The 24,001-nt window shown below is 55.3% G+C and overlaps 1 protein-coding gene across 3 annotated transcripts in view; it reads right to left on the minus strand.

The window, feature by feature from the left end:
- Positions 1-47: 47 nt before the first annotated feature.
- BIN3 (bridging integrator 3) overlaps positions 48-24,001 on the minus strand; it is a 50,932-nt gene continuing 26,978 nt past the window's right edge. The window contains exons 3-10 of one of the 3 annotated variants that reach the window (XM_011968806.1): positions 16,555-16,595; positions 16,140-16,201; positions 10,062-10,198; positions 9,602-9,642; positions 3,891-4,032; positions 3,575-3,709; positions 813-921; positions 48-710 (exon numbers count right to left, since the gene is read on the minus strand). In XM_011968806.1, the coding sequence (XP_011824196.1) occupies positions 628-710; positions 813-921; positions 3,575-3,709; positions 3,891-4,032; positions 9,602-9,642; positions 10,062-10,198; positions 16,140-16,201; positions 16,555-16,595 (750 nt within the window). In that variant the 3' untranslated portion in view covers positions 48-627. Of the gene's footprint in view, positions 922-3,574; positions 3,710-3,890; positions 4,033-9,601; positions 9,643-10,061; positions 10,199-16,139; positions 16,202-16,554; positions 16,596-24,001 lie in introns of all 3 variants that reach the window. The other 2 variants (XM_011968807.1, XM_011968808.1) reach the window with 2 other exon arrangements.

Below are 24,001 nucleotides of genomic sequence, written 5' to 3' on the forward strand. Positions count from 1 at the left end.
TGGAAGAGGAATTTCCCCTGCTCGCCCTAAGTTATAACAATACCATGTGGACATTTCATTGAAAACTTTACTTGAAAAAATAAAATTCCAAATACTCAGGTGAGACACAAACCCACTGTTTTTGCTTTGAGACATGCGAATTCTTGTGGGACATTCTGTGTGGTGGGACAGTTCCACTGACAGTTTGAGGTCCCGAGGTAACAGTTCTCAGTGACCTCGGGAACCCCAACGACTTGGGTCCCAAAGTCACGAGGGTAGCTTTTGTCTTGCTAGGAAGCTGGCTGAGGGCCTGCCAGGGTGGAGGAACAGCTCTCCTGGGCAGGGTTCAGGGCCTCTCCCAGAAAAAAGAGGCTTTTAAGTGAAAAGGCAACGAGGGGCCAGAGGGCTCCCCAGGATGGGTCTTTTGGAGGTAGATCTGATGCCCACAATGCATGCAGGGCTAAGACCCCCAACTGAGCCGACAAAGCCCACGGCTTCAGAAGGGCTGCAGCTTGCTCAGGCCATGGGCCAGGATGCATGCTGGACGGTTCTCCAAATAAAAAAGCCCCAAGGGTTTGTCTACACTGCTTACCTGCTGGGGCTGTGAGTGGGGAGACGGCGGCCTGTCTAGGGATCCTGGTGCCAGGCTCAGGAAGAGTCATTCATTGCAAAGGGCCGGCAAGTGAACCAGGGCCACCTCTGTCCCCAGCCTGTGAGAGGAGCAGTTAGCCCTGAGAAGGGCAAAGACGAGCGAGGCTGACCGTGTCACAGGAGTTGTCCAAGAGTGACGGGGATTCAGTCATCGGCCACAATGGAGAGGGCCCGGAGCTCACTGAGTTTGGCCTCGTTCTCCCGCTCCCGCTGCTCATCGGAGTGGCCTGGCTGGTCAAGCTGCTGGGTCAGGTCTCCAAAGATCTTGTGCATTTCCGAGTAGTACACAACCTGGGGGAGGTGGTGGGTTGGCACATGCTGGCTCCAGAAAACCATGTGCTTCAGAGGGCGAGAGGCTCACACTCCTCTGCTACCCCCTGCCCTCACCCCTCTGGAGCTGTGTAGCAGTGTGCCTTTGGAAATGTGCAGGGCATGGAAAGGCTCTAGCTAAGACTGAACCAAAACGAGCTGGGGAGCAACAGGGCCTCAGTGGCTGCAGGTGGAGGTGCCCCTGCTTTGGGTGCCTGGTTTCCCCAGCAGCAGGTGCAGGAAGGCATAGGCCTCCTAGGGCAACTGTGGGATGTTGGGCACCATGACGAGTTTTACTGCTTTTTGTAAGCTAGGGGAGAACCCAGGGCTTTTGTCCATGGCAGAAAGAGGGTACGGGCCGGGCGCGGTGGCTCAAGCCTGTAATCCCAGCACTTTGGGAGGCCGAGATGGGCGGATCACGAGGTCAGGAGATCGAGACCATCCTGGCTGACACGGTGAAACCCCGTCTCTACTAAAAAATACAAAAAACTAGCCGGGCGAGGTGGCGGGCGCCTGTAGTCCCAGCTACTTGGGAGGCTGAGGCCGGAGAATGGCGTGAACTCAGGAGGTGGAGCTTGCAGTAAGCTGAGATCTGGCCACTGCACTCCAGCCTGGGCGGCAGAGCGAGACTCCGTCTCAAAAAAAAAAAAAAAAAAAAAAAAAAAGGTACGGTAGACTGGTGGCTCCCAAAGCCCTAAGCCAGCTTTAGAAGCACAGGTGAGAAAGGGGATGCCCGTCTAGCCTTCCATTCCCTCCCAACTTGCATCCCACCCTTGCTCATGGCCCAAGCTGTGTGGCCAAGGGGACAGCTCAGAGGCCAGGTTCACTGCCAGGGTCCCTCTAGGGAGGCACCAGAACCGGGGTGGGAAGGGATACAGGGATGAGGGTGGGGCAGGTGGAGGAATGGGAAGGCCTGTCAGTTCTCACAGATGGCTGAGGACCAGGGGCTTTTCCACAGACAACAGGGGCCACTTCTGCCTCAGTTTCTATCTCACGACCCAATGAACACATGCAGTTTCCTGAAAGCTTCCACGCTTTGCACTCTAGACACAAGGAGGAGCTCTAGACACTAAGGGGACCTTGTGGGAAATGCCAGGTGGGGCAGGGACCCACGGCTGACACTCCTGAGGCGAGATTTCTGCCGGCCGACGGGGAGCTAAAGTGAGCTGGTCTCAACACTGCTGTCACCTCTGGGCTGGGGGTGGGCTGCCCTACCCGCCCCTCCCTGCCTAAGCCACTGCGCACTGAGTCACCGGGGATGCTCACTTCTCCATGACTAATGGCAGCCGGGCGGGCGAGGAGGAGGCTGGGGCCCAGGAGGCAGTCAACAGCCCCCAGCAATGCTGCCTGGTTACAGGGCATCCCTGGCCTCCCATCTGCTCCAACCTGGGCATGCGAGAGCCTGGCACCCTGTGGCTTCCTCCTGTGAGCAACAGGAGGGAGGGTGTAGGGCAGCACCTAGGTGACAGTAAGGAAGGGGCAGGGCCAGGTCTCCCGTGAACCCAATGGGGCGGCTGAAGGGAGCCCTCACTGCAGGAGCAAGTGTCGGGAGAAGTCCCCACCCCTCCTGCAGAAGGCTCTAGGTCTCATGCTGCCTACAGATGGCACAGGCCCAAGTACGTGAGTCACTGACAAGGCCCAGCCCTAGCATGAACCCTGCTCAGGCGTCCTGATTGGGGTGGGTGGCCACCCTGACTTCGGCCCGGCAGGGTGGGTGTGCGGGCCAGGGCTTCGTGGCTGTCACTGCGGGGCCGGTAGGGAACGGCCACTGGAGGGCGCCAAATGCCCACTCAGGTGGCGCAGTCTGCGGCTCAGGGACCTGGCGCAGATGGCTGCTAAGGGTGTTGGGGTACTGAGGCTGTCGCTGAGTACGAGCCATCAACAGGGTCCTGTGTGGAAGGGACCCGCTTCTGGCATGGGTGCCCACCCTTTTCTATTTTGCCAGTTGGGGGAACAATCCTTGCTAAAGGCTTGAAGATGGAGGAGGGTGAGGAGCGTGGGAGCCACAGGTGTTGCCACTCCGTGTCCTCCCATCCCCGAGTGGAAGGGGACACTGGGGCCTGGTCTGTGTCTGACCCCCAGTGGCACCCCCATGCCTCCAGGCCTGCCTTTCCACCCCAGGGCCCTAGCAGCAGCCCTGAGTGTGGCTCTCCCCAGGGCTCTGGCACCCCTTCCCTAGTGGCTCCAAGGCAGGACTCCTGCCGTTTCCTGCTAAAAAGAAGACTGGCTCAGGGTGGGTAGGGGAGGGGAGCTGAGTCCTCAGACTAGGCCTCCACTCTCCAGATCCCTTTCTCCTCAGCACCACCCCAGGTCAAGAACCTGCACACCTGAGGGTGCGGGGCAGAGGGGCTACTTAGAGTGAAATGCAGAGAGATCCAGGGAGGAACTGCCGGACAAAAGGGAACTTGGGCCATGCCTGCTCTGGGATTCACCAGAGCAACGTGAGGACTCTAGCAGCAGACAGGGTTCCCAAGTCGCCCAGCCGGGGACTCTGGTACTGGAATGAATTCCTTCGGGGCCGTGCCTGGGGTGGGTGCCCTGTCTTTGTGGAGAATGGCTAAGCCACCCTTCCAGCGTGGGTAACAGGGAGTGGCATGAGCTATGTCCACCCAGAGGAAGAGCGCCTGAGCCTCACCTGTGCTCGGATGAGGGACTCAAAGCTGGGCTGGAAGTAGTCGAGGCGGCTGCCGTAGAAGCGCGGCATCTCCTCCAGCAGCTGCCTGTTCTTGGCCTCGAAGTCCTCCCGCACAGGCCGCAGCTCCTCTCGCGCCTAGGGAACAAGACCCTGGCTGTCAAAGCTCTGTCTCACTGCTGGGTGTGGGATATGGGATGGGTGGGGTGGGGACGGCTGGTGTCTTGGTCCTGGTGTTCCCAGGTGAAGGGAGGGACTTACCACAGGTGACCACAGTGGCCCATCTGTCCAGCCCCTGCCCGCCTGTCTCCCCTGGTACCTGGTGGAGCTTGGCCAGCACTGGCCCCGTCTTCTCCTTTTCCTCATACTTCTCCACCTTGGCCTGCAGCCTCCTGTAGTCCTGCAAGGCCTGTTCCCGCCGCTTCACCGCCATGTTGAGGCTCGGGAAGACGCTGCCGAACCTGTGGGACAAGCTGGCTGGAGATGGGCCCGCTCTTGGAGGGGCAGCCTGGTCAGCACTCACTTTTCCATAAATGTGCCCTGAGCACCTACTAAGTGCCAGACCCTGCTCTAGGTCTTGGGGAGTTCACCGTGAACAAGACAGATGAGGCCCTGTGCCCCGGAGCTTGTGCGAAAGCGGACAATGTCGTGGGGTGAGGGCAAATGAGAGGGGGCGGGGCTGTGGGCCAGGTCCCAGGAGTCCGGCAGCACAGGGTGGCCCAGGAATGAAAGGTGCCCTGACCCCCACCTCCTGTGAGCTTTAACACACAATGGACTAGAGGATTGTGGGAAGGTGCCTTGAAGTCATCTGGCCAAGACCTCACTTTTAAAAAGGAGGGAAACTGAGGACAGAGAGATGACCTATGACTCATCCAAGGTCACCATTGGGCAGAAAAGGTCTAGAAGACAACACAGGTGTCCATGTTCTCTGTCTGGCACCCTTTCCAGCCCTCACAGTGCCACCGGCAGGTGGCAGAACTGAAATCTGAACTCCGTCCTGGCCCAGGGCATCTTCTCCTTCAAGGGCTCCTTGGCAACACGAAAGCAGCAGAAATCCTATGGTTCTGCCACTGGAACAGCCAAAGTGCCAACCAGCTGCTTCAGGAAAATGGCCCGAGGACCTCCTACTACCCCACCGTGACTAGAAGGGACCGCATGGGAGACTCAGAAGAGGGGCCCCAGAGAGAGCAGCGGTGGATGTCGTGGTGCTGCAGGTCCACACGGGCCTCATCTTTGGGACCCACGTGGCCTCTAGTGACCAGAGCAGTGCTCTCCTAAGGCTCTCGCTGCTGCTGCTGCTAGAGGGCTGGCCCTCGGCACGATGGCAGGGGGCGTCTACCAGGCAAGCCAGAGACCCTGAGTGCCCGGGATCTGGCTGTGCAGCTCAGGGAGCTCGTGACTCTGTGGCCATTCGGAGGTGACCCAGGACCAGAAGAGTTGGTTCCTCCTGGAGGTTTTTATGGGAACCCAGAGAGGAGGAAAGACGAGGGCAGGAGGCAGTCACTGAAGCTTGGGTCAGCCTCTCACAGGCGCTCAGAGACTCACTGTCAGGTTCCAGGAGCTCAGGCACCACACGGAGCAGGACTTCCCAGATCTGCCTCTCAAAGGGCATGACCAAGAATCTGGTTTAGAGACAGAGTCTTGCTCTCTCACCCAGGCCGGAGTGCAGTGGTGTGATCTCTGCTCACTGCAGCCTCTGCCTCCCGGGTTCCAGTGATTCTCATGCCTCAGCCTCCCAAGGAGCTGGGATTATAGGCGTGCGCCACTATGCCCAGCTAATTTTTGTATTTTTAGGAGAGACGGGGTTTCACCATGTTGGCCAGGCTGGTCTTCAACTCCTGACCTTGAGTGATCCACCCGCCTCGGCCTCCCAAAGTGCTGGGATTACAGGCATAAGCCATTGCGGCCGGCCTGGTTTTAAAAAGCCTCACAAATCAGGTGTCCATTTGAGGTAACAGTTTTGCCAGAGAATAAGTGGATATAAACTTTACCAAAGCATTAAATGCCCCAAACTAAGTCACAGACCCAGGGGCAGATTTTGATGAAACAAAGGGCTTATCCCCAAGACAGGCTACTAACGTGAATCCTCTACCTCAACAGTGTCCGTAACTAACTCCCTGTATAACAAGGTGCTAAGTGGGTGAAGCCACCAAAGCACCCTGAATCCTCACCCGTGCCCTTAGACAGTAATCAAACCAGCATCTGACCGACTTGCTGGGCAGAAGCCATGGGCCTCCCAGCACTGTGCAGAGAACGCAGGCCCCTCAGCACTACGGAACTGAGGGTGGGAAGCAGACACCACCAGGACGCATGGTCACCCATGGCGTGGGCTGGAGTGAGACCGCTGGGAGGAGCTAGGCTTGATGCTTTTGCCCAGGGCAGCTGCGTGGTGGAGCTGCAGCTGCTGGGGAGCCCCGCCCCCTTCCTGGGCAGCTGAGAGGCACGTGCTCTGGCAGCAGGTGCAGCTGGGCCTGAGAAGTTACCAGGCCGCCTCTCCCACCACCCCAAATGGCCAAGGGACCACCGGCAGCCACCCCGGTCCTCGCCCTTTCCTTGTGTTAGAAGCCACCTGCTGCTTGGATGGTCCCAGTGCCTGGGCCTTGTGGGTGACTGGGAGCTGCCGGGTGGGTGCAGGCACTGGGACAGGCCATGGATGAGAGGCAGGCAGGAGGCAGCAGGTGGAGAGCTCTCTGGCCCTGGCCTCAATCCCACCATCCTGAGCTCACATCCTCAGGAAGGAGGGCATCACAGTGTCAAGCCATGTGTGCGCAAGGCGCCTTCCACAGGCAGGATGGGAGGAGCCGCATGCTCGTTGCTCCAGCAGCCTGACCCCCCACATCTCCTGCGGCACTCTCATAGCCTCCTTCCCACAGCTGTCGGCTGGGGCTTATTATTTCCTGGGCCAGAGTCAGAGCCACCAGGAGCACTGACTACAGGGGAGTGCCGAGCAGGGGTGAGGGAGGCTGGGTTACAGAGCTTCTCGGGGGATGGGGTGGTGGTATCTCCAGGTAGCCACCTGGCTGCATGGGCTCCTGCCAGCCCCCTGGAACCAAGACCACCTGCCTCTGCAGGAGACGTGGCTGCAGGCCACCTGCATTGTCCGCTTTCGCACAAGCTCCAGGGGACAGGGCCTCATCTGTCTTGTTCCTACCCCTGTGGGAAGAGCACGTCTTCACCATGAAAACCTGTTTCCCATGACAGCACCCCTCAGTCACCAAGAGGCTCTGCCTGCTCAGGCCACTGGAGGTGACTGCTGATAAATTACCACTGCGGTGGGGGGGAGGTTGGGTCCTGGGATTGGGATTCCCTAGGGGTAGGGACAAGTGTCACACCCTTCTACATTCAGGGGGACTCATCAGTCAGGGCGGGGCGCAGCTTGTGCCGAGGTGGCTGAAGAGTGGGGGGACCAGGACTCTGTCACATCTGCCCTGGTCACTGACCCATTGAGGCCCCATCTCCCTGTTTTCTACTTCTTAGCAACAGAACAGACTTTGCCAAAGCCTCGGGGTGGACAGTGGACGTGCGATGGTGCTGTGTGGGATCTCAGGTCAGGGCTCAGGGTGCTGGCAGGGGAAGTGGAGACATGCACAGGCTGGGCCCCTGTGGCAGCCCCTCCCAGATATGCCCCTGGGACCCCACAGAGGCCCTGCTGACTCTACCCAACCACATTGGGGGCGGGGGGGCCTCTCCCCAGGCGTGAAGCCAGGACCCAGGCTCCACTCTGCTGTCCCAGCGCACTTCACCCCTCCTCTCTCCCTGCCCACCTCAGCCCACCAAAACCTCTCCCGCTCCTAGGCGCTGACTGTCCCATTCTGAGAAGTCAGTTTGGCTCTCTCCTTCCACATGGGAGGAAACAGCCTCTGAGGCCTGCCGGGGGGAGGTGCGACAGCCCACTCAGCACGCCCCGCTCCATGGTCCTGCGCCACGCCTGGCCGCTGACCCGAGAACACGCCGTGGCTTTCCACTAGACTGTAAGCCACTGAAGTCTGTTTTACATTTATCCTCAAGGAAGGGGGCCAGGCTAGGCCCAGGCCAGTGATCAAAGAATTACCCATGATCACTGCCCAGTTCTTGTCTGTCCTAAGGCTCAATATCAAACTCACTCCCCTGGGGATGGGAGGGGCGAAGAGGAGCAGGAGAGGGAAAGGGAGCGAGGCCGGCTGGGAGGTGGGCTGGGCGCAGCCAGCACTGGTGGGGAATGCCTGCCATGCCTTGGTCTGTGCCCACGCAGCCGGGAGCTTCCACCCACCAGGAAAGGGAAATTGAAAGCATCCCCATCCGACATGTGAATGCGGCCCAGAGACTGGGGATTAGAGGCCGAGCCCCTGCAGGGAGGCCGGGGGCGGTGGGGTGGCCATGTGGCCATGATCTTCATCAGAGGACAGGAAAGCTGGAGTTTCCTGTTTCCGGTGCTGGGGTCCCTGGGAGCTTCTCTTCTGGCAAGAGGAAGCCAATGGGAGGAGGCTGTAGGCTGCGCAGTTTTATGTGGTTGGGGGAGATCATATGTCAGCTGTGGGGACGCAGGGAGAAGCCAGCCAGGCAGGCCTGAGGGCTCATGCAGAGGTCAGCGGATCTGCTGCGGAGATGTGCGCCCCCTCTGCCACGCCCCCACCTTCCTGGCAGGTGGTGGGCCACCAGGGTGGTGGGAAGTGGCCGGGGTTTCTCTCCATTTGGGCTTCAGAAGCCAGGAATCAGATTTCAAGGGCGCCTTGTTGATACTGAAATTGAAGTGGGAGTCAGTTCCCCAGTTCTCTGAGTCCCTGCCTCACTCTGCCAGCCATGGGTGCCTGTAGCAGCCTCTGTGTCCGTCTCTGGGACCTGTGTGGCCCTGGCACAGAAGAGCCCTCTGTGGGCAGGGTCTGCTCAGCCTGCGTCCTTCCCAACCAGCCCTGAACAGTCTATCCTGAAGCCCAGGACCAAAATCCATAGCCACGGAGCTCTCTCTGCACCCCAGCTCCCTATGCAACCATGTGGCTTGGGGCTGCACCGTTACCAGTAGGCAGGGGGTGGTGGATGCCCACTCTGGGGAGGCTGGGGGGCCAGGGCCGGAGTGGGAGGCACAGTCCCTTCCCTCCCTGCCTTCTCTGAGCCTCCATGGTCCTGGCGTAGAAACAAGAGCTTGCTAGGGTCTGGGGGCCTTTTCTTAACCCCAAACTTCAGGTCTGCAGAGTCAACGAACAGCTCAGCAATCCCAACCAGGGGCTGCAGGATCAAAAACTGCTCCCCTCATTGCCCTCTGGGCCCTGGGCCAGGCCAGTGATCATCAGGCAGAGCCTCATTACCCGGCCCTGGCAAGTCACTGCCCGGGACCACCGCAGAAGAGGCAACAAAGTGCAGCTGGGCGAGCACGAGCTTTCTAGGTCACAGCCTGCTCGTGAGAGGCCAGGGAAGATGAAGTGATTCCGGGCTTCAAGGCACGGCTCTGCCTGTTCCCCGCCCTGGGGACCGAGGGAATACGCCTGTCTGATCGCTGACCAGGGCCTGCCCAACAGAAGATGAGTCTCACAGAAGCATTCCTGACCCCAGCAGGTCACAAGCTAGGGGACCTTCCCGGGCCAGACCCCGCTGCCGCGCCCCTCCCCGTGTGCGGCCACCCCCACATTTCCAAAGCTGAGTGCTGCAGGCAGCTGCTCTCCCAATCCAGCGGGGCAAGATGAAAGGCCTTGCTCATGTCCACTGAGGGCTGGCCAAGATCTCTGCTAGCTCCATTCAGCAAGCCCCGGCCCAGTGGCTCTCAATCAGGAGGAAGCAGTCAAATGACCACCAGAGCAGCGGCGGTTGCTGGGTGGGGTGGCGGGGGGGCGGTGGCAGGGGTCCCCTGAGCTCACCTGGGCCATGCGGGTGCTCTGGAGCCCCCAGGAGCATGGATGCTTAGGCCACAGGTCACAGAGCTGACGTCCCCACTCAGTTTCCCGTCAGGCCCCATGGGAATCTGGGGACAGGCAGCTAGAAATCCTGTTCAGTTTCCAAGTGGTTGTTGACCTGCCTCTCCCATAAGTGCCCCGAGGCTCTCAGGTGACATTTACTCACTTTTTTAAGGGCTCGATCACAGTCTTCTGGATCTGGTTCACCTGTCAAAGAAAAACCCAAAGACATTAAAACCGGTAGGGAGGGGAGGACGACAGGCAGGGCCCCTAACTACCGCTGGGCTAGGAAGTCTGAAGGGCCACAGGGTGCTGTCCTTGTCCTGGGCCTGGCCTTGCTCAGGGTGGATGGCCAGGTGGGTGGCCACAGAAGGCTCAGGGGCTGGGGCGAACAGGACTGCCGTCGGTGACCCGAGCTTGTGGAGCCTCAGGAATCAGGTAGAGCTGAGGCAGAACAGTCTGGAAAGAACCCTGTGGGCTTGCAGCACATTGCAGCACACGAGGCCAGAGGGCTTAGAACCCCGAGGGCAGACGGAACGCACTCGGGCCTCCCCGCACAGTCCACCCAGAGGCCCACACCAGGGGTGGAAGTCATGTTTGCCCACACCAGACCAAGACCTAGTCACCTTTTCCTGGTTGAAGGCGTCCATCCGCTTCATGGCCGTGTCCAGGGCCGTCACCATGCTCAGAAGGTCCTGGTCTTGCTCGCAGAGGGGGTTGGAGAGTAAGTCCAAGGATATCTTCACGGCAGATTTTGACATGGCTGTGAGAAGCCAAAGTTCAGTGAGCCTTCTACGAAGGGGCAGGTTTCACGGCCTTCTCTCCAGGACCCCGTCCTCGTATGCCAGGGGCCTGCACCCTGAAGACCTCTTCCCACAGCCACGGCCGTCAGAATGGCAAAGTACCACACAGCCACAAGCTGCTGATCCCCATGCTTTAATGCTCATTCCCGACCCTAACACTGCTCTGGACAATTCTTTTGAGCAGCTTTACCTGTTCTCCAAATCCTGGGTTAGAAAAGGACCATCTGGGTGGGAGGCTATAAAATATGTTTCTGGCTCCGAAGATTCTAATTCAGTAAACCTGATACCCAAGAATATGCATTTAAAACCACCTCTCCAGGTAGTTTGGATGTGACACTTGGTTTGGGACTCCCAGAGGGACAAGAATAACAGTATTCCAGTTTACACATGCTTTTACTACAAAGGGCCCAACAGTAAATATTTCAGGCTTTGAGGGCTGCACGATTTCTGTTGCAACTTCTCAACTCTGCCGTGTGCTGTGAAAACTGCCAGCGACGGCACATAAAAAAATGGATGTGGCTGTTTCAATAAAACTTTATTGACAAAACTGGGTCAGATTAGGCCAGCAGCTGTAGCTTGTCAACCCCTGGTTTCCTCGACATCCAGTAGGAAGAGATACACTGGAAACTGTGTTTTCCCCCCGAGACTCACCCAGACACACTCTGCAGCTGGTACAGGCGGCACTGGGACAGCAGGGCCCTCCTTCAGGGTCTCTTCCTGCTCCTCCAGAATTTTGTTTGTAAATAATGGAAACCTGGGAACTTGTACGGGACAAAGAGCTCCAAAGCTGCCAGCAGGTCCCCATCTTGGGGTTCTACCACTACTAAATAAGAGTCCCAAGCACTCTCATTTAGGGCTCAAACAACCCAGGGGATGTCTAGCGGAAATGTATTTTGGTTCCATTTTAGAGAGGAGGCAGATCAGGTGCAAAAGGGTTTGTGATGCCTCCAAGGTCAAATGGCTGAACATGCCAGCTGGGCCCTGACCCTTGACCCTGGGCAGCTGCTTCCCTGTTCACTGCTCTCCTTATGGTGATCTGGCCTGGAGGAAGCCAGTGGACAGGTCCATCAAGCTCTGTCCATCAGGCGTCCACTGACGTTTTTCAAGGCACCCTGGTACCCGATCCCTACGAATGTGCCACCCACCCCTCTGTGCTCCTCCCTCCTCTGTTGACATTCCCTGCTGGGCAGATGGGAAGCCTGGGAGTCACAGGCGGCTCAGAGGCGGGCTGGAGACCTGCTGGCAGCTTTGGAGCTCCTGGTCCTGAACATGTTTTCAGGCCTCCATTATTTCTAGATTCTAGAAACAAAATTCTAGAGGGGCAGGAGGCGGGCCTGGAGAAGGGCCATGCTGGCCTGATGCTGTCTGTACCAGTGTCAGCGTGTGTCTGGGGCAGGTCTCAGGGGGGAAGACACATTGCAAATGCATTTCTTACCATATGCATGATACTGAATTTAAGATGCTCTTCATCGTAAGTCATTTATTGTATAAACTACTAAGAGAGAAAAAACTGTTGTCAATCAAACCAGGCTACACTTTCAGTCCTTTCATTTCAGAGACGTTAACTGTGGAAAAAGTGTCTTAGGACCCATGACATAAGGTCCGCCTCCCAGTTAATTACAGATGTGGCCTCGCCTAGCACTCCATGGTATGAATCCGACCCCTGACCTTGCGCTCCCCAGGGAAGGGTCTGCCTCCTCCAGGCCCCTTCACCAGCCAGCAAAGCAGTGCTGAGCGGACTAGCCGGCCAGGAGCATCCTCCTGGGGGCTTTCTGGAATCTGGGAGAGTGCTACAGTCACCCAGCAAAAGGGCAAACTGTGGGAGAAGGCTGGAAATGTAAACTTTCCAGAAATGTTGAAGCAACGGAGGGAAAAACACCTCTGAAATTCTGTGGAGTGACCCTGTAGGTTTAGGAACAAACATTATGTGTAACTTGATTTGATTATGAAATGATCACATACAGCATAATAAAATTCTGGATAAAGCTGGAAATGTTTCCAAAAAATACCTTCTGCTATTTCTTAAAAAAAAATATGAGGAAAACAACCCAAAAAGCCAGAGGAGCAAGGAGACGTTCTTCCCACTTTCCCTTTTTTTTTTTTGAGACGGAATTTCGCTCTTGTGGCCCAGGCTGGAGCGCAATGGCATGATCTCGGCTCACTGCATCCTCCACCTCCTGGCTTCAAGTGATTCTCCTGCCTCAGCCTCCCAAGTAGCTGGGATTACAGGTGCCTGCCACTATGCCCACCTAATTTTTATATTTTTAGTAGAGACGGGGTTTCACCATGTTGGCCAGGTTGGTCTCAAACTCCCGACCTCAGGTGATCTACCTGCCTTGGCCTCCCAAAGTGCTGGGATTACAGGCGTGAGCCACTGCGCCCAGCCCACCCCCTTTTCTACTTTCTTTCCTAAAGCTCTTGCATTGTCAGGAAGTCAAGGAACTGAGTGGGCTCAGTGGCCAGCCCTGGGCAGAACTGGGTCTGGAATCTCCACCCAGTGATGCCCCCGCTTCATGTGTGCAGAGCAGAGCTGGGGTAGATGACACTAAGAACACCATGACCTTGGCTGGGCGTGGCGGCTCATGCCTGTAATCCCCGTGCTTTGGGAAGCTGAAGCAGGAGGATCCCTTGAGCCCAGGAGTTCGAGACCAGCCTGGATGACCTAGCAAGACTCCGTTCCCCCTCAACAAAAATAAGGAACAGCAGGTCTCCATGCCCCTCTGGACCTGTGGCCCCTGCTCCAGCCCATACCTCTCATTGTTTCCTATAGGGTCTGGGAGAGGGGCACAGTCCGCTTGGCCCACACCAGGAGGCTGGTGGTCTTTGAACCTTAGAGAAAGTGAGGGTCTTGGACCCCACCTGGGTCTCTAGAGTCCTGATGCAGCCTCTGGAATGTAAGAGTCACAGGTTCACCAGAGCACTCTGAAAGTAATAGGAGTTTCTGAAAGAAAGGTCATCTTTTTTAGAATAACTCGGGATTTTCCACCTTGCTGGGGAGCTTAGGAAATTCCACGCTCAGGAAAGGCATCCTTCCATTCCCCTCAACTGTCCAGATCAGTGGTGCTCAGGGTGGGCCTCAACGTCACCTGGGAACTCCAGGGACACACATCTTCAGGTCTCGCCCAGCCCATGAGTTAGTTGGAGGCTGGAGGTGGGGCCCGGCGGCCTGCAGCACAGCAAGCCCGCCCACAATGCTGATGCCCCGTATGTGAGACTGACGTGGCCGTCAGACTCGCCTCAGCCCCATGACCAGCACCGTGGCTCTTCAGAGGCACTATCTCTGCCCACATCCATTCCTGAGGATAGCAATGTTAGGCTTCTGCAGTCACCCATCAAACTCTGGTTTCTCTGCTGGAAAACTAAGCTTTCCATAGCCACAGACAGTGCGTCACAGACCCCTGATGCCCTCCTTGGCTCCGGAGCAAGCCACTGTGAACACAGCACACCCTGGCTTCATTTATGCTCTGACAGTGCAGCTGTCTGCAGAAGCAGGAAGGAGAGGAAGCAACGGGTCACAGCGGCTCCTGAACTGGAAAGGCAGTGGGGACCGATCAAGAAAAATGTGACCCAAGTAACTCAGACCTGAAATAACTACAAAACAAACAACTGCAGACAAACTTCCAAATCCGGTCCTTGGCTTGTGGCACACATAGTTTGGCAATGCTAGAGGCCAGGAGCAAGGTGCATGTTCAGACCAGCCCACGGCCCAGGAATTAGCACTGGCATGAGAATTCACGGCACAGACCAAGACGGCCCCAGTCCCTGCACCGGTAGTCAGGGCTCACCAGGGCATGGTGGTGGTGGCGGCGGCGGTGACGGCGGCTGCCAGGGAAGGAATGTCTTCCTTTTGTGACAGTGCTTTGTAGGAAAGGTGTGTTTGCACATCAGTAACTGGCTGAGGCTCAGGAGCTGGCATAAAATGGGAACAAATTCAACTCACTGCCTCTATTAGGGACATTTCAAGCATTTTCCTCGTAACTGCCGTACCAAGTAGGAGCAGGCTGGTCCTCAAATCCCACCCTTAGGTGCCCACTGCCCTGTGGCCCTTTGAATGGTGTCAGGAGACAGTGATGCTGCCATTCGCACTAGGCTCACAGACAGCCAAGCCAAGAGTGGATGGGCCAGGGTTCTGGAGCAGGGGCTGTTTCAGTCGCCTTCCAGTTTGGCGGTGGGGGTGGGCAAAGGAAAGAGTGGGACATGGGCAGCCTTCGCTGGGGAGACAGGGCCCTGGACTTGGAGAAGAGGAGCTGAACTCTTCCTCCTTTATCAAATGGACATGCCCGTTTATAAAATGGGTGTGTCACGTGCCCCGCCAATCTCAAGGTCAGAAGAGCTCAGGTAGGTGAAATTTCTTCACAGCCGTAACAGGGCATTATTCAGCAGCTGGAGTGGCCGAGGGGACTGAAGATGGCTTCTCCACTCTCCTGCTGCCTCTCCTGCATCTCTGGTCAGTGTGCACGGCCTTTGGGCCTCCGCGCTTGCTGTCTGTGTTTCAGGCCCTCTTCCCTTGGCTCTACTTGTGTGGGTTACTCATTCCTTCAGGACTCTGCCCAGAGAACACTTCCCCAGGAAGGCCTCCCTTGAGGGAGGCCTGTCACTCTTTACCTCCTTATTTTTCTTGACCCAACACGCCATGACATGTCATTATAATACCGGTCCGCTTGTGGACCTCTTGCAGGGCTTCCTCCTAGAACATAAGCGCCCAACTTGTCTTGCTGTTGAGTCTCTAGTGCTGAGAGTGCCTGGTACATGTGGGTTCTCAGTCAGTATCTGCTGAGTGAGAGGAAGTGGGCAGTCCTGGCCATACCCAAGTCTCTTTCAGGTCCCCGTCCCAGTGTGGTATATGGACACAGCCCTCCCAACGGACCCAGGGAAGGAGCTGCAGAGGTCCACCCAGTCAGGGAGCCTTGCTGCCCACAACGATGACAGTGATGACAGGAGCGGACGCCCCAAGAGCTGACCCTCGCCAGGCTCTGTTCTCAGCGCTTTACGTTGCTCATCCGACTTTATCTTCAACATGAACCTATGCCACTCGGACTGGCACTACCTGTGCTTCTCAGGTGAGGGAATTGAGGTAGAGCTAAGTCGGCTGTCCAGAGTTGTGCAGGGAGTGCTGAAGCTATTGATCAACCTTTGGTCAAGTGCTCGCTGCTCTAGGGTGGGAAAGTCAAGGCCTTGGAGAAAGAACCTCAAGGAATAGTCTCCATCTCTCCCGGTTGCTCGTCGCCTCCTTCCTGGGACATGGCCTGTGGCAGGGGCTCTGGACACTCCTTTATTCCAGACCTGCCTGTGTCTCTAGGCTCCTGGGCCTAGTTCCTCCTTGTTTCAAACAAGAACTCCCCAGCCAAGAAAGCTCCCCAAGGGCCCTGGCTGTTTCCCAGCACCTGCTGGCCCTCACTTCCCACGGGCCTCCCAGTGCCCTTTATCATGACAGAACTATCTGGGGTATTTTTGGCCTTACACTTTAACCCAAGCTGTTTAAACACACAACAGCTTCCATTCTTGTTGCCACTGGAGCGCCCGTCCCAGCAGGACAGGGAGTTTTGTTTCTGCAGGAGGGAACGTGCTTCCCTTTCCCTCTGGACAGCCTGAGCCGGCGGCCAGGATTATAAAGCAGTGGAGGCATCTGATGGCAGAAGCTTCCACCAGCTGCAGTACTGCCCTGACTGGAGTCCCAGGAGAGTCTTGCCCCAACACCCACATCCACAGTGGGGCGGTGTGAGCTCTGTGCGAAGTGGGATCTGACTGGTGAGGGGTGACTGCCCTCAGGCTGCTTCTCAGGACACTGGGCACATGTCCTCTGAGTGCAGTGACATCAGAGCCCTTGGAGGCCTGAGGGAGGAGGGTGCCCACCTCTGCCCCACCTTACCAAGCCAGTGGTGCGGGTGGAAAGTCACCTACCCAGGTCAGCGTCGGTGCTCTTCTTCATGTCTTTCTGCAGCTTCCGGGTCTGCTCTTCCAGCCTGCAAGGCAGGGGACACGCTGCTTGGGGTCTCCTTCCTTCCCCCTACCTGAGCGAAGTCCAGGTGCTCTGGAGGGCCTGCCATGGACGAGGAGAAGGGGATCTTCTCCGTGGGGACTTTTCCCACTGACAGAAGTGCCACCACACCCAAAAGCTACGAGTGAACGACTCTTGCGTGGCCATTGCTGGGGAACAGTTCTGGTAGTCTGGTGACCCGAATTGCCCTCAGCTTCCAGGGTACTCACGGGGCAGAGGGGCAGCCCAGGGAAGGGCACTGGGCAGACAAGTGAGACCTGGCAGGGGGCCCTTGTCCCTCCCTACCTCCCACCTCATCTTTCTGGGGTTGACACTCACTGCTGAAGTTTTCCATACTCCCTTTCAAAGTCTCTCTCCACCTGCAACGAGAGAGATAACTCAATTATTGGAGAAATGACAACACGGTGGAAAAAACCTTCCAGCCTCCTGAAACTCTCTCCACACCCAGCCCCAGTCCGCAGAAAACAACACGGTCCGGTTCACACAAGCACTGACAGATCGCTCCTGACACGATATTCCTGTGTTCCCAAGTTAATTAAGTGTTTGATTTACGGAGGAAGGCTCCCCTCCCAGAGGGGCCAGCCAGGCAGGTGCCAGCAGACCGTGGATCTGCTCTTCCCAGCCTGGAGCAAGGCACTCGCTGCGTGCCCTCCTCACCCCAGGCTGGAGGTGGTCACGGTGCTTAGAACATGACTTGACTCCATTCAGGGAGGCAGCAGGGTGCAGAGGATTGGGTGGGTCTGGAGTTGGGGGCTGTCTCTGCCTTTTCCTAGTTTCCAGGTCCATGCAGGGCACCTCCCCTCCTACCCTGCCCTCCACTCAGGACCCCCTGCCCCTGCTGGGCCCAGGGTGAGTCAGGAACAATCATGCACTTGTGCTTTGTGATTGGGATGCATCAAACACAGACACTATGACTACTGACTCAGGCCAGGCTCTCTCCACTCCTGACTGGATATCAACTCTCTCGAGAGCCAGCAACACTGAAACCAAATGGGTGAGTTCTGAACCTGGGGTTGCACTTGTTGCGGAAGATAAAGTCTAGTACTTTCTTCTGGTGCCTAGACTTCACTATTTGTAAAACGGAGCCTCATGATTGGTCTCTTATGGGCATAGAATGGGAAGTAAACGACATCGAGAGGCAAAGGAGACTAAGCTAGAGGCCAGTCCTTCCTGCTCTCCCTGGCCAGAGCTGCAGCTGTCAGGGACCAGCTTCAGGCTTCGTGCTCTGAGAAGTCAAAACCGCTAACTCCCTTTCATAGAGCCCTCACCGTGTGCTTTACAAGAATGGAGTTCTCCGAACTCATCTCCAAGGCAGGTGTGACTATCAGACGATAGTACTGAGGAGGTCACTGGGAACCAGGTTATGTACCCTGGCCAAGGTCACCCCATTGATGAGGGGTAGGGTTGAGCACAGTGGGAATGGAACCCAGGCAGCCTGGCTCCACAGCCTGTATTCGTAACCATCATTCTCCTGGAAGGCATTTGCTGATAAATGAAAGCCCTGACCTAAGAAAGAAGTCTTCCTGGCTGCTCCCCGGGAATCCTGTCCCCAAGAGCCCTTGAGGGTCAGGGAGTACATATCTGCAGAAACTGTCAAAGCCACGCTATTCCCACCACTGCCTTCCAGCAACGCTGACCTGATGAGAGTATTCTAAGCCCATCAACCTTAGCATTCCACGTTTGGATTTAGATTAATTCAACATAGCCCTGGAATGACAAAACAGCATTCACGTTACAAATGAGGAGCCCGAAGCCTAGAGGCAGGAGTAACTTCCCTAAGGACGCAGGACATTCTGGTGGCAATGCAAGGCTAGAATCCAGAGTCCTGGTTCAGATCTTTTTGTTTCAAATTTCAACAACACTCATTCCTACGGACATGTATTGAGCACCTATTAAGTGCGATGCATTCTGCCAGGTTCTGGGGATACCCTGGTGATTCAAACAGACATGGGCCCTGGTGGTGGAGATAAACAACAGCCAGATAGAAATCTACGTGCTGACTATGATGGGCCTTTTGGACAGCAGGGATGAGGCCAGAGAGAGTTAGAGAGTCTGCTTAGCTCTGGCTCTCCAGGCACGAAAACAGACTCCTTGCATAGAGATCGCTTACCTTCCCCATTTCAACTGTAAAATCCAGAAGCAGGAAAAAATGCTCTTTTCCTTACTTTATGATCCTAGCATCTAGAATCTTCCACAAAACTGTGATGTAAAATCCACCATTGGTGCCCCCGCCTCCCATCCTACAATCTTTCTTCCTCTTTTCAACAGACTCTTTTCTCCATCCAGGAACCCAATATTTTTATCATTACTTTCCTTAGGATCTAGCAAAAGCTACTCATAAGAAAAAAATTCAAAATTCACTCCCACTAGTGCACAAATGCTTGATGAGCGTTTAAAGTGCTGCCTGTCCCAAGGGATTTGCAAGTTTGCAGGAACCAAAGTCTTAGTTAGCGAAAGGAACGGAAAGGCTCATGGTGGGACTGCAGGTGGAAAATTTGCTTTGGTGTGAAGGAGCCTTGCCGGGGCCCTTGAAAGTCTGTACTCTGGTGTCAGCCTAGTTTTCTGGAGCAGGGCTAGAAGAATGCAGTTTACAGGCATGAGCAGAGACAGGTAAGATACGAACTCTGATACTAGCTGTGGAGCCTTGACAGTACTGAGCAATTTTTTTTTTTGTTTTTTTTTTTTGAGACAGAGTTTTGCTCTGTTGCCCAGGCTGGAATGCAGTGGTGGCATCATGGCTCACTGCAGCCTTGACCTTCTAGGCTCAAGCAGTACTCCTGTCTCAGCCTCCTGCATAGCTGGGACTATAGGCATATGCCATTATGCCTGGCTAATTTTTTAAAAATTTTTGTGGAGACGGGATTTTGCTATGTTGCCTAGGCTGGTCTTGAACTTCTGGCCTCAAGTGATTCTCTTGCATTGGCCTCCCAAAGTGCTGGGATTACAGGTGTAAGCCACCTCACCCAGCCAACTTTAGGTGGCTTACAAGGAAATAGCTGAAAATAGTATCTACCTTAGTGGTTCCTTTTGAGGATTAAGAGGCAGCGCGTGCAGAACAGACTGCAAGGCGCCTGGCCCACGGCAGTGCTCACTAAATGTTAGTTTCTGTGTTTTTCTCCTGCTCACTGGGGTGTTGGGAAGACCAGAGCAATCTGGGGCTGAAGGCTGGGCTATAAACCTGTTCGCAGAGAGGAGAAGCTGCTCCAAGTACACAGGAAACCGGCAGCCAGGGAAACTCTGATGTTGGCTAAGGGTGGAGCCCCATGCTTGGGTGCTGTGACAGTGCCCTGGCTCCCTTTACTAGACACACATTTTTTTTATTTTTTTATTTTTTTGAGACGGAGTTCCGCTCTTGTCACCCAGTTTGGAGTGCAATAGTGCGATCTCAGCTCACCGCAACCTCTGCCGCCCGGGTTCAAGCGATTCTCCTGCCTCAGCCTCCCAAGTAGCTGGGATTACAGGCATGCGCCACCATGCCCGGCTAATCTTTGTGATTTTAGTAGAGACGGGGTTTCACCATGTTGGTCAGGCTGGCCTCGAACTCCTGACTTCAGGTGATAATCCCCCGTGCCTCAGTGTCTCAAAGTGCTGGGATTACAGGTGTGAGCCACTGTGCCCAGCCTGCTAGACACATCCTTCTTCTTTTTTTTTTTTTTTTTGGAGACACAGTCTCACTCTGTCATTCAGACTGGAGTACGGTGACACAACCTCTGCTCACTGCAACCTCTGCCTCCCAGGCCCAAGCAATTCTCATGCCTCAGCCTCCTGAGTAGCTGGGACTATAGGAGTGAGCCACCACACCCGGCTAATTTTTGAATTTTTTTTTTTTGGTAGAGATGGGGTCACCATGTTACCTGGGCTGGTCTTGAACTCCTGGCCTCAAGTGATCTGCCTGCCTTGGCCTCCCAAAGTGCTGGGATTACAGGCATGAGCCACCGCACCTGGCCCACATCTTTCTTCTAACTTTGCAGGATATGATAGCTGAGCAGCATCTTTACTTACTAAAAGTATTTATTTCCAGAAAGAGAAAATTAAAACTAAGCACTACTTGGCCCAAACCAAACTCTTCTAGAGATCCAGAACACACAGGGGGTGCTCTTTGGGAGGGGTGCTGAGTGTCAGCTGTACCCTGGGGCCCCAGCCTTTGGCTCCCTTCCTCTCTTTTGCAATCCCCCAAGTGTGCCGATGTGTGTGGGATGTCAGAGAACACCTGGTCTCCCTGGCTGGGGACTGTCTGGACTTGTATCGGGAGGGACTTCAGGTTTTCAGCTAGGTTGGATCATTCTGGAAGCTGAGGAACTCGAGGTCTCACAATGAAGCCGAGGAGCAGGTTGGGGGCGGGAGCGCGTTTTCTACTTGGTGCCGCTCAAGGCCATCTGACAGCCTGAGAGGAGTTCGGACACATTTCACCTCCCTGCTTCCAGCGGCCAGGGTGGGTTGCTTCTCTACCTCACTGGTCCGAGAGCTCTCTCCTTCACTGGGGAAAGATGCACAGGGACACTGCCAGAATTCTAGCCTCTCAGATAATGGCTAAGGGACCAAAGGGACACACTGGAGCCTCATTCTGAGGAAAAGAGCCAGACAGAAAAGATCTGAACATCTTTGAATGCTTGATGCCTTTGCCAAAAAGGCAATTGGACCCCAGTCAACAATGCAAGTATAAACACATGTGCACGGACCGTCAGGGGATCAGGGCAAGCTGGGCCAGGCTGGCGAGGTTAGTGCAGGGAGAACCAAGCCCCAGACACTACCTTTGGCCACTCCCTGCATTCATTCTCCAAGGCCCACGGTGGGAGGAAGGGGTTTTGCTGTTCCCTGCTCTATTGACAGTGCACAGGTCATGCCCTGGCACAGAGTGGGAACTCAGTATTAAGTGAATGAACAGGCTGAGTTCCCACCCAAACTTATGCTCATGGTGAAGTGAAAAAGGAAACTGGCAGGCAGGACTGGGGCTCTGATCCCAGGGCTGAGGTGCATCTGATCGGAGTCTGAGAAGCCCAGAATCCTCAGCACTCTGGGAAGCCCCCTCCTTCAAGGGATGCTCTGGGTGGAAAGTGGGCTCCCTGTAGGTGTGTTCTAGCAGGATTAATGAGGCTAAGGGCCCTGTCGCCTGGCAGGTGAAAATCCTTCTCCAGTGGCGAGGCTGCATGTGGCCAGACTCTCTTCCCCCTAACTTTGCAGAGCACCCACCTGGCTAGGAACCTTGGAGTGCATGTTCCCTGTGTGCAAGACTCACAGTAACCCTTGTTTCAGGGGGACATGAAGAGCAAAGCTTTGAAGAGCTCTTCCATCTTCCCAGGTTATGCAGGAAGGTGCGGCGGTTTTTTTCTATGCTAAGATGCTCCAGTCACTTTATGGGACCTGGGGAGCGGGAGGGGACTGGGTGGAAGGTGAGGATCGGGACTGGGGGAGCTTTCGTTCCTCCATCTCAGTTCTAATGGTCAGCCCCAGCAGCAACAAGTCATTCTAGCCAAAGCCTTGACAATAATGGAATTTGTGTTAATAACCTGGGCACAGGAGAACAGTGAGGGTAGGGACACAATGCTGTCTTTGTGCCTGACAGTTGGGTGCCCTGAGCCAAAAACCTCCTGAAACTCCCTGAAGATAACATGAGCATTTCTTCCCATGACAGGGGCTCCATGACTTCCAATAACCCAGGCAGCCACAGCTGCTCCCCTCCCTGAAAGTGCCTGGGCAAGAACAACAGAGTGCGTCACTGCTGTCCGAGGGCAGCTGCCAGAGATGCTGAGACAGCCACACAGCCCAGGCCTGTTTCGGGGGCCGGGAGGGGGTGGTGGGTGGGGAACGAGACTGAAGAGGCAGGGTCTTGCTACTTCTACTTTAGTGCCTCTGGAGAGTGGTGGGGTATAGGCCAGGGAAGCAAATAACTACTCCAAGTTGTAGCTCAGCTGTGATTCCTTGTGAGAGATCAAAGGCCTAGCCGACTTTGTTGCATTGGGAAATCTAGCTGCCTGGGACAGGCTGAGTCCCTGATGGTTCATAAAGAGGATCAAATCAACCAGCTTCCTGTGATGTAGTTAATATTACCTGGGGACTTATTTTGTGCCAGACACTGTGTTAGGTGCCTTCAATGTATTACCTTGTGTGAGCCTCAAAGTAACATCCGTGACACAGGTACTGTCATCATCCTCATTTTACAAATGAGAAAACAAAGGCTCCAGAGGTTAAGGAACTTGCCCAAGGTCACAGACAGCATGTGGCAGAGCCAGGATGTGGACCCAGGGCGCCAGCCTCCCAAACCTGGCTTCTTTAACCCCTACCTGACCCCCAGTCTATCAGAGAGCAGGTGCCATAATCAGAGACCACAATTCCATCTCCAGCAAGACAGATGTGAGAAAGGGAAGAGGGACGCCCTGTGTGCATCTGCCCTCACTGCGACTCCTTGCCACTCCTTAGATGAACGGAGCCAGAGATCTTGCCACCAACACACTGGCAAAGCAGCTGGTTTGCCTACACTTTCTGTGGAGAACAAAGTTCATTTTGATAAAGATTGGGGTGCTGCGAAGGTTTTTGTTTGTAGTGAGCATTCAGAATAAAAGACCCCTCTTGAAACCACTTCTCTTTCAGATCTGTCATGGATTAAACTCTGGAGACTCAAAGCCACACCTTCCCACTTCCTGCAGCCGGCTAGAGCCCAACATATGCACACCCAGATTCTTTGGACTTCAGCTGAGAGCCTCCACAGATGGTCAGCCTCTGTATGAGAGGTCATCGCTGAGTTGGTCAGCAATCTGCCTCTACATGAAGCAGAGAGGGCCCCCTCCCCAGCTTTTTTTTTTTTTTTTTTTAACAGACAGGGTATCAGTCTATTACCTAGGGTGGAGTGCAGTGGTGCAATCAGAGCTCACTGTGGCCTTGAACTCCTGCGCTCAAGCAATCCTCCTGCTTTAGCCTCCCAAGTAGCTGGGACTACAGGTGTGCATTTTTTTTGGAGTTGGGGTCTCTCTTTGTTGCCCAGGCTGATCTCAAAATTCTTGAAATGATCCCCCCACCTGGGCCTTCCAAAGTGTTGGGATTACAGGCATAAGCCACTGTACCCTGTGAGGGTGCTTTTAACTTGGGCCTGCTCCTCTCAAGTGATCTTACTATGGATTTGCTAGAGATGGAGCCATTGGTCAGATGTGTGCCAAACTTCTCACCAGACTGAAGCAATCTCTTTCCTATGCTTTTGAGAGCTCTGCCAAGGAGGGGAGAAGCTAGTAAGACAAGAACTATCAGGGGCTGGGATGACAGACGAGGGCCTCTGCCACCAGCACAGCACTGGACTTTCTGTAGCTGTCACATCAGAGAGGCTCTACAGTTGTGGTCTCCCATATTAAAACCAAGAGACCCACGCAGATTTGTGGGTCAGGAGGTTGAAAAGGCTATTTTGCACTGGGATTCCAAAACAATGGGAGGGCCTCACAGCCTAGGCAAGCATCAGGCAATGGAAAGAGTATCTGCCAGGGGCTGACGCCTGAGTTCTAACTCCAGCTTTGCCAGTGTGGGGTTTTCATAACTTGAGAAAGTCGCTGCAACTTTCCACGGGCCTCATTTTCTTCATCAAGAAAAATCAGGAGGTTGGACTAGATGATCTCTACGAGCTTCCAGCTCTAACTTCCTAAGAATCTATGATTCTCTTCCTTTCCCATTCTGGAGATAAGAACATTATAGGGATAAAAACTGTGGGCTTGGCCGGGCGCGGTGGCTCAAGCCTGTAATCCCAGCACTTTGGGAGGCTGAGACGGGCGGATCACGAGGTCAA

This window comes from Mandrillus leucophaeus, unplaced genomic scaffold (assembly GCF_000951045.1).
Source record: "Mandrillus leucophaeus isolate KB7577 unplaced genomic scaffold, Mleu.le_1.0 Scaffold86, whole genome shotgun sequence".
Taxonomy (NCBI): domain Eukaryota; kingdom Metazoa; phylum Chordata; class Mammalia; order Primates; family Cercopithecidae; genus Mandrillus; species Mandrillus leucophaeus.